The sequence below is a fragment of the Spea bombifrons genome, chromosome 2 (assembly GCF_027358695.1).
Source record: "Spea bombifrons isolate aSpeBom1 chromosome 2, aSpeBom1.2.pri, whole genome shotgun sequence".
Taxonomy (NCBI): Eukaryota; Metazoa; Chordata; class Amphibia; order Anura; family Pelobatidae; genus Spea; species Spea bombifrons.
The window spans coordinates 5,314,693-5,332,156 of record NC_071088.1 but is presented as its reverse complement, the minus strand read 5'-3'; the positions used below and the strand labels follow the sequence as shown (position 1 = coordinate 5,332,156).

Genomic DNA, 17,464 nt, shown 5'->3' with positions numbered 1-17,464 from the left:
TGTGACCAATCCCAGTCCGCTTTAAACGAAGAGACCTATTAAGCTAATAAAACGCCCCCCTTCTGTAGAGCCGCGCAGAGGGCCGCGCTGAAACAAGAAACTACAGAAAAGCGGGACATTGTATTAAAACGGGAATAACTTTATTTAACACGCAAAGAGGAGCAGGACATCATAATTTAAGGATTTAGAAAAGTTTTAGAATGTGATTTTTCTTTACAAAGATTAAAAATCATCCGAATAAAGATATAGACGATCAATGGATAGCGACGGTGACATCACAACTACGAGTCCTAACTGTGACATCACGCGCGGGGCACACCAAATATGTCTGATCTGAGCGTATTTGCCGCGTGACTCCCAGTACGTTGTAGTTGGTATCCCTGCTTGAATGCAGGTGACTCAAGTGCCTTTAAATAATCACAATCCAAGGCTTCCACGAGGGCCGGTATTAGGGCCAGTTGGAGAGTCACTGCAGATTCTTCCCGGTGGGTTCCTATATTGCATTTTAAAGATCAGCTTCCATTATAGGCAAAGGGAGCCATAAAATACAAAAAGAGGGGCTCGCCAGAGCCGGATCCTATTAACCATTTTGTGACCACGTTCATTCTAAAAATATTTCATGTTTACTTTTTTTAACTCTTCGGTGTGCGGCAGGAGGGATGAGCGGGGCACTTAATGCCAGATCCGCTCTTAAAGCACTTTGGTGTTAAAAAAAAAAAAAAGTCTTAACTTTCAGCCTGCGATCCGATGCCGCCTTCGGTTTAATAATAAATTGCTCTTTAGGGCTGACTGTGAAACGCCATTAATACCCCCCCCCTCCCAGGCTTTCGCTGCCTGCGTTTGTTGCCCTCGGCTTAGGGGCTCCTTTTATTTGCCTGTCTGCCCCAACCCGGACCCTTCCGACCTTATTGTAGTCTTTTGTCTTTGCCTTTGTGACCGTTGGCCGTCCTTCCTGCCGCTCAGATGCCCCGGTCCCGAGCCCAACCCGTTGTTCACCAGACGCAGGGCTTTATGAGACGCATCGCAATAAATCGAGATGTGACTTACATTTAGGAGAAGCTGCAGCGCCAAAGCTGCAGTGCAATGCCCTGCTTGCCAGTCACTGCGACAAAGCACTCCCATGGATGTCAAAGGGAGTACTTTCTGCGCATGCAGGATCTCATTAGACCCCACCCCTAGAAAACTTGCAGGCAAGTTTTCAAACACATCTCTGCAGCTGCAGCTTCTCTCTAAGGTACGTACTGAGTTTCCTTCTATTTTTCAACTTTGAACATATGAAAGAACTCACAAAGTATGCTCAGGGACAGACCGGCGAGGCAAACGCAGGCAGAATACCGCAAAGTGTTGTATTGTTTACCGAGTCACCGCACGCATCTCCCACCATCACACCACAACTCCCATCACTCCTGCTAACGGACAGAGCACTCGTTTTTTTCTTCCGGAGCGGAATCCTCCGTGTTTTAAAAAGAATACCGAATTTAAATCAAGGAAGGTTCTTATTTTATGGAGAATGAACGTTCGCGCCACGGCTCCCCAGTAACGGGATCCGGAGGTTCCTATTGGCTCTGGTGCCGGACTTCTCCGGTAACTTGGAAGCAAACGCACCCGGGTTTAATTGTATCGCCTACAACGATTGGAGCAGAACTTGTAACTTATTATCCAATAAGGCCACGGTGATAATAACGGGGGTCCGCCAGGCACCCAGCACCTCCGGGACCCGCTTAATGGTGTGTTTAACTGCCCCCACTGTCAGTTTAAAAGGAGAAAAACCTTGATTTGCCCGGGGGGGTGGTCATCACAGGGGCTTCCCCAATGTCAACGGTGATGTTGGTATAAAGGGGGGCTTTCTCTCTGGAAAGCAGCTTGAAAAAAAGAGAGTTCATGCCGTCGTCTCGCCACGTTCTCCGCGTGTTTCTCAGCTGGCTGTACCTGGGAGAGAAGAATGAAAAGAAATGCAATTTAAACAAAGATTTAATAAAAATGATGATTATTTTTCAGGTTATTTTATATTTAGGGCAAACCACGGGAGCCGGTCCTTGGACGTTTACCTTCTCGTGTTCTCGTCGTTGCCCGTGTCTCGGTCGTGCGGAATCATTTTATACCGGCCGAGAGCAAGCGGCGTCCGAGCGATACTCATCCCCGACAAGCGAACCCTGGAGGAGGGGGGAAATTTAGGAAGAAAACATAATAAATTTTACGGGGCCAAAAACTAGGAAGAATTAGGTGCCCTCTTATAAATAAACTGTAATCCGCTGCATAACAAACCGTGGATTTAAGTAAAAAATACCTTATTAAATTTTTTCACTTTTTTTAAACAATTTTTTCAAAAATGTATATATTTTTTTTTCAAACATTTATATTTTTTTATTATTTTTCAAACATTTATATATTTTTTTTTTATTATTTTTCAAAAATTATTATTATTATTTTTTGTCTCGGGTTTATGTTCGCTCGATTACCTCATGGCGATGTCATCGTCCTCTCCACCCCATCCCCAGTACGAGTTGGGAAATCCATTGATCCTCATGTACTGCTCGGGGGTCAGCGCCGAGACCCCGCCGAAGTACTCCCAGTAGGGTAACCTGGGAGCGGAGAGAGAGAGAGAGAATAACCAAACGTGTTTCCAAACTCACCCCCCCCATGAGACCGGACGGGGGGTCTGCAGAGAGCAGGTCATTCGTTTTCAACCCAAAACCGGATCCCACAGAGGTCCAAAAGAACTTTGAGATACTTTTTACTGAACCAACATCCGTAGAGGAAGACGGAGAGCCGCAGAAGCTTCCAAGACCTCAAAGATCCAAACACGGAACCTCTGACGGAAGCCTACGCGAGGTCTCTCGTCCCTGGCCCGGTAAGAGGTATCCCAAACGTTACCTGAAAGGGGTCTGATCACCTAAATATGACACGCGTGTAACATACTCATGTGTTTTAATAAGCATCGCTCCCGTTGAATGAGATTGAGACTGCGGTTGAGCTCAGAAGCGTCCTCCCTTCCGGCCCGAGACGTTGCCGGTGATTTGGGTGACTTCCGGACGGCACGAAGCTCTCCCGCGGTAGCGACGCGTTGCGTGATCGATGAGCGATGTTCTACAATGTACTACAAAAGCCGCTCTTCAGAATCATGAAGCGTGAGTTTCCGGGGATTACTGAAAGCGCCCGGGCGCCGGCTATTAATATGTTTTCGGTGACACACAATGCCGACGACCTACGAAATACATTCCTTTTAACTATGAAACTATGAAAGATTGACCACCCCCCCTGCTGATGAGGTGGTACGTTCCAAGCATAGAAGGTCAGTAAGGGATACGTTATTAAAGGGACAGTATCATCAAAAACGAGAGGGTCAGAGGCTTCGATGGAATGGAAGGAAGTTTTAGTTTACTGAGAGGGTGGTAGATAAGTGGAACAGCCTCCCAGCAGAAGTGGTAGAGGGTAATACAGTGAGGTGATTTAACCATGCATGGGTAACAATCAGAATCCTGAATCCAAGGATGAGTTTTGAGCCTCTAATTATTTCTATTTCAGTTAAGATTATGCTGAGAAGCGGCGCTTTACGATTGGCATTAAATAATCTGCGACGGAGGCCAAGACCAGCCCAGGGGAGGACAAACAGTACTTAAACGGGGCGAGTCTCCGCTTAGGAAGGTGCCAGATTTTAAATCACTCGAGGACACTTTAATAAACAAAGAACAAAACGTCGGAAGCGCCAACGAGTCCGAGCCGAGACTAAATCAACTTCCACCGAGTGCGGTTTGTGGGCTTTATTCACTAAAGGGAGCGTTTGAAGGAGGGTCTCAGCAGCCTGACTTCACGATACATTATGAAGGGCCAACCCCAGTGAGCTTCTGCTGCAGGAAGAGCTGGGCTGGCCCTGTATAATGTATAGTTCAATCAGAGATATTTCTTTAAAGCCTCCTCACCCATTAAATTATACATTACACAGGGCCGGCTCAGCCCTTCACACTGGAGAGACCTACCAGCATTGGCCCTTCATAATGAATAGCGAGGGAGCTGAATCCTCAACTCTCCGGCAAACTCTCCGTTTAGTGAATAGAACCCTAGAGCACTATCTATGTACGAAACATGCACTTGACAAAGGGGCCCTCGGGGCCCGGCCACATGATCTCATCCTTGGACTCGGTGAGGACTCAGTGGCCTCTTTCTCAAATATAAAAACCAAAACAAATAAAAATCTGACGCTTGCTTGTGCGAAACCTTTGATCTGGATAAATGCAGGTTTTTTCTAGTTACAGAAGTTAAAGGGTTAAACTAATTTTAAGCTATATAATTAAAAGCAACTTTTCTTTCTGTCCTGTCCCTTTAAAGGCTGTTTATACCCCAAAGCATTGAAAGTTTTTCCCGCAAAGTATCTCGGTGACGAGTACCTCCGCGGGATTTTTATTTAGCAGCAGCGCCACCTTGTGCTCATTAGGAGTATTGTTTTTCCAGTTAAAGATGCTGTTCCACTGACTCGCTACAGAGCGATCAGAGTGAATTTCTCACTATTAAAATTTAAATGTCAAAAAAGAAAATAGAAACGAAAAATAGAAAAATGTAAAAAATATAATAAAACGAAAAATATATAATTATAGGGAAAGCAGTGATGTCACTATGACATAATTGGGGTGCCCTCTAGTTACAAAAGAGATTCCCAAGATCTGTAGAAAAAAAAACCCAAGATAGCCCTAAAAAACATATATATGAAAAAAATAAAAATAATAAAAAATTTAAATTGCTGAAATCTCATTTTCCTACTACCAGAAATATACAAAGAAAAAAAAATGTTAGACTCCAAATAAAAAATATTAAAAAACTGTTTCAGGGAGAATTTCAGCCCCCAAAAAGCAAATAATAAAACCTGCGCATGTACGATAGTTGGGCCTGTTACTGAGAATTATTTTATTTTTTTTAAACTCGACACTTAGCAAGTATTCTAATGCTAAAAAAAATATTGTTTCACACAAAAAGCCTATATAAATATACTGTGTATATACACACACATATACACACACACACACACATATATACATACATATATAAACATATACACACACATATACATACATACAAACATACACACACATACATACACATACATACACACAGCCATGAAGAGTTAAATGTACAGAACTGTAAGATATAGGATGCCGCAAGTACAATGTATGGATCAAACATATAATATCACACAGAAAGTGGAAGGTGGGAACAGAGGCGTATCTAGGGTATGGCACCTATGGCTCGTGCCATAGGCGCCATTTGAAGGGGGCGCCAGTGAGCGGCTTTCAAACGCCGTCTTTTTTTTTTTAATGCGGAGGAGAGAGGGGGGCGCCCTATAGTGGGTAGGGGGGGGAGAGGATATATAGTGGGTAGGGGGGGAGAGGATATATAGTGGGTAGGGGGGGAGAGGATATATAGTGGGTAGGGGGGAGAGGATATATAGTGGGTAGGGGGGGAGAAGATATATAGTGGGTAGGGGGGGAGAGGATATATAGTGGGTAGGGGGGAGAGGATATATAGTGGGTAGGGGGGGAGAAGATATATAGTGGGTAGGGGGGAGAGAGGATATATAGTGGGTAGGGGGGTGAGAGGATATATAGTGGGTAGGGGGGGAGAGGATATATAGTGGGTAGGGGGGGAGAGGATATATAGTGGGTAGGGGGGGAGAGGATATATAGTGGTTAGGGGGGGAGAGGATATATAGTGGGTAGGGGGGAGAGGATATATAGTGGGTAGGGGGGGAGAGGATATATAGTGGGTAGGGGGGGGAGAGGATATATAGTGGGTGGGGGAGAGAGGATATATAGTGGGTAGGGGGGGAGAGGATATATAGTGGGTAGGGGGGGAGAGGATATATAGTGGGTAGGGGGGGAGAGGATATATAGTGGGTAGGGGGGGAGAGGATATATAGTGGGTAGGGGGGGGGAGGATATATAGTGGGTAGGGTATATATTCCTTCAGTGCAGAGATCACAAGTGAATTTCAATTGATCTGGGTTTGTGTGTTGATCTATACCCGCTATCGGCAGCAGGGACTAATATTTATATATATATATATATATGGGCAGCAGGGGCTAGTAAATAGGTTTTAGATATTTGGACAGGGGCGCAATTTCAGTGCTTGCCATAGGCGCTATTTTCAGTAGATACACCTCTGGGTGGGAATCCATGGCAGGTCCCACGTTTACAATCTGCCATTATATTCACCGAGGTTTAGAAACACTGAATAATTCTGGTGCCAAGTGGAGCGGCTACCATAGCAACAATCGGTATATACCATGATTCCTCCGTTCTTTGTGTTGTATAATCCTACAACAAATAAAAAATGTAAATTCCACCCCCACAACAAAACGTTGTCAATGGAAATAATTCCATCGAATTTCCGGCATCGGAATACAAAAAGTCCACTAGGAGGCGCCAGAGAGCAACCGCTTCAAATGTCAGAAACAGTAAAGTTAAAATGTTATTACAATGAAATCCGTGTCATAAATAATTCCGGTGACATCATATAGCATTGTTACAGTTATCAGTTTATTGAGTAAAAGAATCCTGCAGTCGCCTTTGGAAAAGTGTGTTTTTTTACAGGTGATTCTGGATTTTGTTTTGTTTTATATCGCCCATTATGTCATCATTTTCTGCTGGCTCTGGAGACCCCTGTAGTAATGTTATTAGGGGCCTCGGCAGACGAAGTGCCGATTTTCCTTTTGGGGGTAAGAATAGGAACTCTTTACTAAATGTGACTTTAGGATAAGGTCTGAGTTCTAGCCGTCGGTCTCTTGGGGGGGGGTCACCAGTCTCCCCAGGCCCCCGTTACCTGTAGTGGAACTTGTCCATGGCGCTGGCCAGGTGTTTGGGGGAATACCCATCGCAGACGTAGAGGTTGTAGTCGTTCTCCGGGACGAGGTCCACGTCGTGGAAAATCAAACAGTCCCAGTCGTCGAGCCTCAGCGCCTCCCTCACCCCGACGTTAAGGAGCTTGGCTCGGTTGAAAGTGCCGTTTCCAGCCTGCAGACAACAAACGCAACGTAAAAGCGGCTTTTAATAACGGTGAAGCCCCCGCGTCAGGAGACGTTCGCCCCGGCCGAGGGCCACAACTGCAAGAGGGGAGTTACGTTTCTAAGCGTCTGATAATTAAATAGAATATTCTTCACCCGGAGCGACAGATATCATAAGCGCCGTGTCCTTTAACAGGTTAATAACAATACATTAATTAACTTCCTTAAGGGGAAGCTGCAGCTCCAGAAGAAACACCCCCCCCATGACTGATAATGTATATACCCCCCTCCCCAATATTAAAGAACTCAGATCCAGACACAAACCCCGTAACCTGTCTCGGGAAGAAAGTTTTAGGTTTTGGGGTCCCTGGGGTGGGGCATTTGGAGAGCCGGGGTATCAGGTGGGGCATCTAGACCCCGGAACTCTCCATAATTAAACCTGACCTGTAACCCCTGATTCGGGGGACTCCTGGAAAGGCTCTGGGTTTTGCCAGGTGAAGCGCTCTTTTACTGCCCCCCCAAAGGTAAATAATTTGGGAGGGTGGGCTTTATGCCCCTCTGTAACCCCCTCTCCCCGCCCCCCCAAGGGGTAAATAATATAAATAGTCCTATAGGAGGCAGGGACCCCCAGCCATGCATCCAGCTCACCCCTATCCCGTTCCCAGTGTGATGGGGAGGTTAAAATATAATATCACCCGTCCAAAGGCAGCCACTTAAAAACATTAGCTGTGTCACATGACAATTACGTGTTCCCGGCAAAAAAAAAAAACTACGAACGAGGCAACATTTTTACGCGATGACAGAATTATTCTGGAGATACCAGGGAACAACGCTCCAGCGCCGCGTTTAGTTATAAAGGTCGTATAAAGCGGTATGCGGACCTGCCCCCCCACCCCCCGAGCCAAGATGGCTTCCAGCGCGAGGCGCGTTACCTGCTGGACCAGGAATATTGCGTAATGCAGCTGCTGGCGCTGCAGGAAGGGGTGCAGGTGGTAGAGCAGGTAGCGCAGGTGGACGTCCCGGTTGCGGTACGGGATGATGATGGCGCTCCTGTAGCGTCCGAAGCAGTGCCGGGGACTGGAGTATCCCCCCGGCTTCACGGACGGGTTCTTCAGCTGGATCCTCCTCAGGCTGGGGGGTTTGCTGTAAATCACCGTTATCGGGCCCACTAAAAAAAAAAAAGGAGACATGCGCAGAAAATGAGTGATTTTGGAAGAAAATTATTATGGAAGCATCAGTTTTCCTTCCCTACGCTGTTCATTTAACATAAAGCCCCCCAGACCCCCCCATCCTGGGGTCTCAAACTTATTTTAAAATATTTTGCGGGGGTTTTTTTTAACCCCTTAAGGACCAGGCTGTTTCTTTCTTTTTGTACTCTTTGGTGACAATGGCTGTTTTAACATATTTGCCCTATCGAGCGCCCTTAAAATTAAATCTGGCAGCTCAGGGCCACAAATTTTGACCCAACTGTCGGGGGGGGGGAATTATGCCAACAGCCTGATCACGGTTCACAAGCAGGGATTTAACCCTGCCGGTGCCAAAACCCCATAACGTCCTTGGAATACGTCCTTGGTCTTCAAGGATTATTTTTATGACGTATCCACTCCGTCACTGGTCCTTAAGAGGCTAAACCAGTTTTCAGGCAGCTGCATATCAGCCGTTCGTATGATTCTCGCTGTTATCTGATCTACTAAACACCGCAAATCCTTATCATACTGCCTGTGGGGAACAATAGAATGACTCAGTCTTATTCACACCGGGAAAGTCACCCAAAATATCACATGACCGATGAATAAATGTTGCTTTGCAAGCACGGGGGGAGCCACAGATTTGGGTACCACTGACTAATCACAAAACCACTAAGGTAGATGGCTCAGGGTCTTGGGAGTTATAGAAACATCTACCGGGCTACGGGGTCCTTTAGATCTCTGATCCCGGCAGCAGGATGTATGATCAGCCCATATCCTACGAACAATTACTTTTAATCAGCGGCTGCAAAGTACAAGAGGGAATGACAAGAATGTTTAGTTTAGTCTTCGATAAATGGAACGGCCTTCCAGCAGAAGTGGTAGAGGCAAATTTGGTTTGAAAATGATGTTAAAATCCTAAAATGCTTGGTCATTTCAACCAATTAGGATACAGCTCTGGCTGAAGCATTACTGTGCCTTTAATACACTTTATTCTCCGGGGGGCCGCAGATGTAGAGCTGTTTAATCAGATTTAATTCCGTCTATTCTTTGTGGAATTTCTGGAAATTAAATCCCCCCCTCCCCCTCCTTCATTTCTACATAATTGACGAACATTGTTCCCGGTTACGATCAAAGTGATTGGCTGAGGGAATTAACGGCGTCCCAGATTAGATTTCTGGCCTACGTTCTTTGAACGCAATAAAATGATATCTGGCAATTTAATTCCTTGGCAGCCAATCAGAATGAAGCGCGAGTTGGTCGTGACGGATGGTGAATATTAAGGAACTTTTGGCTAATTTAGATTTATTTACTCCGGAAACGAAGAGTCTAAAATGTGACCTCGTCCCAATGTACAGGTACCGTCCTGCGAGACGCATGCAGTTTAATGTAAAGGGCAGTTTAATGTAAAGGGACACTCCGGCCGTTATTTGTACTTTAATGCATATGACAGCTGAGAGGTCCCTTTAAGCTCACTTGGTGCCCCCCTTGCTAATGTATTGGGTGGGATTCTACAGAATCCCCCCCATCTACATTCATTCCTTCTCTACCCCTCCAGCTATTTTCTTTGTAGCACATTCCCTGACGCGGTTAATTTACCGTCAGCTCCAGCGCGGCAAACGTTTTTGAAGCAGCCAATCAGTGGAGAGAATCCTTGGACTGTTGAGGGGGCTGGGAGCTGCAGCTTCCACCTAACGCGAGAGATTTTTTCCCCGTATTTTTAAAGAATGCCTAGTACCTTAATATGCTTGTTTTGTGGTGAGGCTCCCCGGGGCATTAAACTGTCCCTTTGAAAGTGATTGGTCCAGGGTAATTTTGACTGGCTGTACAATCAAGAAAGTTTTTTTTTTCCCCCCAAAACATTTTCTTTTGCCGCTTCATCTGAATCAATATAATCAGAGAAAGGAAGGTCACGCGGGGTTTATGTCTTTCTACTTAAGCTCACAATGGAACCATGCCAACTTTTCAAAGTCCAGCAGTTACAACGAAACATTCATCAGCCCCGAAGCGCGGGGGGGGGGGGGGGGTGGGAATTAATCCAAGGCCTGAAAAATATTCTCTCATTGGATACAAGACCACTTCCTAATAATAAAAAGAACAATTTATCAATTCTTAAATATTTTAAGAGCATATTAAAAACTTTTATTACTTTTTTTTATATGTTTTATTTTAAAACTCTATCCTGCACCAAAGATTATAAAAGAAAGTAACCAGGGGTAAAATAATAATAATAAAATTAAAATAATAATAAATTAATAATTTAAATAAATAATAAAAATAATAAAAAAAATAATAAAATAAAAACAATTATAATAAAATAATGAAAATAATAATCATAAAAATAAAAAAGCCTTAATTCCAGCGATAAAGCTGCCGAGAACAGGAGTCACCAGGAAAGAATCAGAATAGATGAGACGCTGTAATTGTAACAAAGGCATAGAATGTCTGGAATGGCAGACAAAGGAACGCGTAATCTCCCAAAACAAAAAGGGCGCGATCATGTGATCAGCGGGAACGCAATCTACACGGCTGCTACTGACAGGCTGTCAACCACAACTGTATAAACACGGCCTGTGTGCATGCGCGCCGTCTGAGACATCTGGGAAGTGACCTATTCAGCTGAAAAACCGGTCGGGGGGGTGAATGTCAAACCTGACCTTTCTGCGGAGACTTTAGCTTTGGGGGTTCCTGTCTTATAAGGAATACGCCGGAAGCTTCAGACTCAGAGCAGCGACCACGTACTGAGAGAGTACCGGACAGTGTTAAAGCTGCTGTTCCGGAACCCGAAAAATATAGAGATAGGGAAGTCTCAGGGAAAAAAATATTTTCCTCCTTGAGCATAAACCCCAGAGCTGTATACAGTAATATAACTCTCCCCCCAGTGCTGCATACAGTAATATAACCCCCCCAGCACTGTATAAAGTAATATAACCCCCCCAGTGCTGTATACAGTAATATAACCCCCAGCGCTGTATACAGTAACATAACCCCCCAGCGCTGTATACAGTAATATAACCCCAGCACTGAATACAGTAATATAACCCCCCAGCGCTGTATACATTAATATAACCCCCCCGGCGCTGTATACAGTAATATAACCCCCCAGCGCTGTATACAGTAATATAACCCCCAGCGCTGTATACGGTAATATAACCCCACAGCGCTGTATACAGTAATATAACCCCCCCGGCGCTGTATACAGTAATATAACCCCCCAGCACTGTATACAGTAATATAAACCCCAGCGCTGTATACAGTAATATAAACCCCAGCGCTGTATACAGTAATATAAACCCCAGCGCTGTATACAGTAATATAACCCCCAGCGCTGTATACAGTAATATAACCCCCCAGCACTGTATACAGTAATATAAACCCCAGCGCTGTATACAGTAATATAAACCCCAGCGCTGTATACAGTAATATAACCCCCAGCGCTGTATACAGTAAAATAACCCCCAGCGCTGTATACAGTAAAATAACCCCCAGCGCTGTATACAGTAATATAACCTCCAGCGCTGTATACAGTAATATAACCCCCAGCGCTATATACAGTAATATAACCCCCAGCGCTGTATACAGTAATATAACCCCCAGCGCTATATACAGTAATATAACCACCAGCACTGTATACAGTAATATAACCCCCAGCGCTGTATACAGTAACATAATCCCAGCACTGTATACAGTAATATAACCCCCAGCACTGTATACAGTAATATAACCCCCCAGCGCTGTATACACTCCATTTATCTGCAGACCTGGAGGCCTTTACGGCAACGCTCCTCCATAGGCTTTCTTTAGTTAGAGAGTCCGACTGGGTGATTAAGACTGAGCCATTCTATTCTGTCCCACAGGCAGTATGATAAGGAGTCGGGGGGTTTAGTAGATCGGGGGTCAGATAACAGAGCGAGAACCTCATACAAACGGCTGATATGCACCTGCCTGAAAATATATTATGTGATCCTTCAGAAGAGAATAGTATGACTCAGCGGCAGAGAATGTAATAAATGAATGTAAATAAATGGTGTAATAAATGAATGTAAATAATGGGTGTAATAAATGTTCTTGGTTTCCCGATTAGCCAACGAGCCGCAAAAGAAACCTAACATTCTAATTCTAACATTCTAACGCAAACATAAAGAAAAAGAAACCTAACATTCTAATTCTAACATTCTAACGCAAACATAAAGAAAAAGAAACCTAACATTCTAATTCTAACATTCTAACGCAAACATAAAGAAATGAGCTCAAAACCAGCAGAATCGGAACATTCTCACTTTTCCCCCGGTTTGAAGGCTTATGTCCCGATTCATGCAAAACTTTGTCTCATTCATCATTTTTCGGGGGAACGCTAAATCGCCATGTGACACAAAACAGGCTCCAAAACAGGTTGCTGCCATAGAGATTGAAAAACGAGGAGGAATGTAAGAGATGGAGGCGATAATCTAAAACTAGAGCGCCAGAAGTTTAGACATAATGAAAGGTTTATGTTATTTAGAAGGTGGTAGATAAGTGGAACAGCCCCCCAGCAGAAGTGGTAGAGGCTAATACAGAGAGGCAGTTTAATTAAACATGCATGGGATAGACATACGGCTCCTGAATCCAAGACGAGACCAACGACTGATTAAGGTTTGAGTCGTTATAGCAGGAGAAACGGGAGACCAGACGGGGGCCGGATGGTTGCCAAGTTCTATGTTTATATACTTTACAGGCTGGCAGCGTCAGACTAACCACGGGGTTGCCATGGATCACCCATTATCCAGCTTGACAGCTCTGGAGAGCGGCGTTTTTTGGCAGGTCTCGGGAGAGGAGGGGTTAACGGGCGGGCCGGGGGCCCACTTGGCAGCGGCGGGAAACGTGTTTGGGGAGTGATTCTGTGTACAGATGATTCAGGGACGGTTGCAGGTTTGGCCGGCACGCGAGGCGAGAGCGGTTTGGTAAACGCAGTCACATGACGTTCTCGGACATACATCGGGTGCCGTGGCGAAGTAACGCGAAACAATCCCAGGAGCCCACCATTCCTGCCGGGAACTCTGTATGAAAGGGTTATGGGGGCCAGACGGCAGGGTCCTCAGCCTCCGGGTGTATCGCCATGTTTAACCCTTTCACTTCTACATCCCTTTTTTTCAGGGGGAAAAAAAATAGGGCTATTGTTTGAAACCATAGAAACGTGCAAAAAAAACCAAAAAACTGCAAAAACCTATAAAAAATAAAATAAAAAACATTTGCATGTAATTTCTTCTACACAGAAGGGGCCCCTGATGAACATCGACCCAATTTACATCCTCAACATCCCGATTACAGACATACCCCACATATATATTCTTTATGTTCTACGCCCCTCCCTTACATAGTACCCTATAGGGTGGTATTTTAAGGGGTTTGGGGGGGAGGGGTATACTTTTTTCATGTAGTGGAAGGGCAATGGCATGTCAGGGCTTTATTATCTGTGGATAGAGTACATGCTATATATCCCAGTGATGTCACAATGACATCACTGAGCTAACTATTATTTATGCATTTTTATTTTAATTTTTATTGCTCATTATTTAAATAACTTCTTCTTAATTTAACTTTTTCCTTTTGTGGGAAGAAGAAGAAGAAGAAACGTTGTTTCTCGTCCCCTTCCTTCTGATCCCCCCTGCGGCTGATCACACTGCGATCAGCAAGAAGGCCTCCAGGGGGAGCTACCGGGAGATCCCGTCCTCCAGCGACCTTTCGGGGGACGTCAGCCGTGATCAGACATTCATTTGTTAACGGTGTAACGGTGCTCGTGCTGAGCGCTGTTACAAGCGATCGGTCAGCAGGAAGAAAGCGATGCTGACGGGGGAGGGGTAAAGCCAGCGATGCTGACGGGGAGGGGTGGGGGTAAAGCCAGCGATGCTGACGGGGAGGGGAAGTCCAAGCTGCAAAAAAGTTATGTATATTGGTTATGTATTTAAAGCATACAGAGCTCAGTAATAAAGTTTCCAGGTGCGGTTACATCTTTTAATACATACCGAGTATCGGTGACTTAACGGGACAGTACTCGGTCCTCACGGCGTCGGGGTCCGGAGTGAAGTGGCTGAGGTTGGTGTACACGTCGTGCGTGTCGGCGTAATCCCACGGCCAGGCCTCGCCCCCGAAGAGCCCGTGGAGGAGGCTGCTGGTTCCCCTTCGATACAACAGCAAAAGGAACAGAACTTGGGAGAAGACCAACGTCAGCAAGAAGTAGGGTTTCTCGGTGCGCGGCGAGTACATGGTCGCCCCTCCCCCGAGGATCCGCAAAATACGCGTAAAAAAAACAACAACAAATGATCACATGGTCGGGGTCACCCGGAGATACTCGCTCTTTGGGGGCGCGATCCAATGGGAGACGTAGACATTCCTCTCCTACGCGGAGCGAGCTGCAGAGAGAAATCCAGATACAGAGACAACGTTAGACATTAGAACGCAAGTGGGGGTTTATTCGCTAAATAGTGAGTTAACGAGACGAGGAACCTTAGCAGGGACGATGCCCATTGAGTCCCTCTATGACAGTCCGAGCTGGCCCCTGCGCGATTCTCACCATATAGAAAGCTTCCTAAAAGCCGCAGGAAATGCCGGTTCTCGTGTATGGATAAACCCAGCAGCTGCACGTACTCTTAGGGTATAAGAAGAAACTAGCAGAACAGCCTCCCAGCAGAGGTGGTAGAGGGTAATACAGTGAGGGTATTAAACATGCATGGGATAGACATACGGCTCCTCAATCTAAGACGAGACCAACGACTGAATAAGGTTTACAGCAGGAGAAACGGGCGACCATACGGGGGCCGGATGAGGCCGATCTGCCAGCAGATTCTATTATTGCTGCCCCAAAAAAAGTATACTTTTTTTTTTTTTAAATGAACGAGCGCGGATACATTGCTACGCGGTTAATGCGGATTATACATTCACAACAGTCTGGAGTTGTGGCAACGGCCGAGATCACCGAGCTTTAACTCAGCTAGCGGTCTGTGCCGGAACCTTCCATCAAAGCCCCTTCAGCCCCCCCATCTGGTCGCCCGTTTCTCCTGTTGTAAACCTTAATCAGTCGTTGGTCTCGTCTTAGATTCAGGAGTCATATCCCTACCCCATGCATGTTTAATACCCTCACTGTATTACCCTCTACCACTTCTGCTGGGAGGCTGCTCCACTTATCTACCTCCCTCCAGATAACTTAACACCTCTTTAGTTTTAGTTCATCCAAAGTTGCCTCTCCTGGTGCTCTGCAGCTTTGGATCTATACGGACGCCACAGACCAGCACAATGTATAGGCAAACGTCTCACCCTATACAAAGTGCCTCCAGGTGACGCAGGAAAAGTGCGGTCTCTTCTATATTTCTATATTATGCGTTTTCTACATCATTTATAAGACAATAACATAAATAACGAAGCTCCTTGTGTTTTTAGAACCACAAATCCCAGAAAGCTTAGCCAACCCTCCAATGTATAGGGCGCTGCCCCCCATGAAAAGTGCCCGTGACGTATAGATCAAGCCACATATTTTACGGCTAGGGGATCAAACTAATGAGTTATCCCTTTTAAATATGCCGGCTGGGTGTTATGGGAGTCAATTTTTTTTTGTTCCAGCCCCGGGTGACGGAACAGGGTCACCCTGTGTTTGGGACGTTATAAGCGGCTGGCACCACCGGTCTTATGATCCAGTAATAACTACCCTGATTAAATGGTTAATGATCGTGGTGGTGGGGGGGGTTAGGTAATAAAAATAATAAACTTTTGATTCAGTAGCTGCATTCAGCATCAGGCACAAACCGCCCGGCACGGAAAAGGTTAATGCCCAGACAGCATTAACCCTTCCAACCCAAGGCAGCGTGGATGATCCAGCCCTTGGCACTGAAACGGTTAATGCACTGGTGTCCCCCCCCTCTAAACATTTTAACCCTTTCAGCAATGCCCTCTGGCCATCAAATGGTTAATGCTATGACAGTTATATAAATAAAGGCACCCCCCCCCCCCCCAAAAAAAAAAGTTACTTTCGGTCATTGCATTTAAAGTGCTAGCTCTGCTGCTCAGTGGCTGGTCTTAACCAACTTAAAGCTAAAGCCCTTCCGGCTTAACCCCATCATTACCAGCATGTGCTCGCCCCTGGTAGGTAAAGAGTTAAAACATACAGCAGCACCTTCAGTCAACCTGCCATCCGCACAACTGAGTAGTTTAGGTGCCCCAATTGCCCTCCCCCGCCCCCGCATGGAGTAGGGGTAAGTACCTTCAGCTGCCCCCGTTGCCTCTTCTAGTCTCCCGGGATCACAGTCACCTGCCGCTGCGCGCGCTCACGACAGCAGCCAGCGCGCGCCCACTCACCTCTCGCTGTGTGTGTGACGCGCAGCTGGACACGCCCCCCGAGTGCACAGTGCATTAGACTGCCGGGAGCGCGCATACTTTACGGCACCAAATGTGGGTCAGATCGCCTGCTGCTGCAAGACTCCAATAATAATAATAATAATACAAATAATACAAATAATAAGAAAAATAATTATTATTTTACTTATTTTAAATTTTTAGTGTTTTTATTAAGTATATTTAATGCAGCACTCTGGGAATCTGGCATTCTGTACATTCTTCTCTTGGACGGATTCTGTGTAACGATTAAAAAAAAAACCCACATGGATCAAAACTGGTTTCGCTGTTTAAATAATTTATTTATTTGTGTTGCAGAAACAGAAATCTGTGGACTTTTTTTTGTATTAAGAGAAAATGACTGAATTTAAGCAGAAAATATCTATGGTGCCCTCCCGTGTGCCCACCATAAAAAATAAACACCGGTGCGGTAATGCCATAGCAGAGATTTCATCAGCAGGATCCACGACAGTTAATGTGTGCCGGAGACCCATGCCTGCAATAATAATAATACTAATAATAATAATAAAACTAATAATCACTATTATATTATGAGCTGTATACAGTAATAACCCCCAGCACTGTATACAGTAATATAACCCCCAGCGCTGTATACAGTAATATAACCCCCAGCGCTGTATACAGTAATAACCCCCAGCACTGTATACAGTAATATAACCCCCAGCGCTGTATACAGTAATATAACCCCCAGCGCTGTATACAGTAATATAACCCCCAGCGCTGTATACAGTAATATAACCCCCAGCGCTGTATACAGTAATATAACCCCCAGCGCTGTATACAGTAATATAACCCCCAGCGCTGTATACAGTAATATAACCCCCAGCACTGTATACAGTAATAACCCCCAGCGCTGTATACAGTAATATAACCCCCCAGCGCTGTATACAGTAATATAACCCCC

General features: G+C 45.3%; 1 protein-coding gene across 1 annotated transcript; it reads right to left on the bottom strand.

Moving 5' to 3' along the window:
• Nucleotides 1-1,633: 1,633 nt before the first annotated feature.
• LOC128473334 (beta-1,4-galactosyltransferase 3-like) lies at nucleotides 1,634-14,446 on the bottom strand. Its single transcript, XM_053455495.1, has 6 exons — nucleotides 14,181-14,446; nucleotides 7,924-8,159; nucleotides 6,811-7,001; nucleotides 2,460-2,582; nucleotides 2,049-2,153; nucleotides 1,634-1,929 (listed from the first exon to the last, which is right to left on the bottom strand). The coding sequence occupies exons 1-6, from the start codon at nucleotides 14,419-14,421 to the stop codon at nucleotides 1,755-1,757; spliced, it is 1,071 nt and encodes a 356-aa protein (XP_053311470.1). The 5' UTR covers nucleotides 14,422-14,446; the 3' UTR covers nucleotides 1,634-1,754.
• Nucleotides 14,447-17,464: the final 3,018 nt, after the last annotated feature.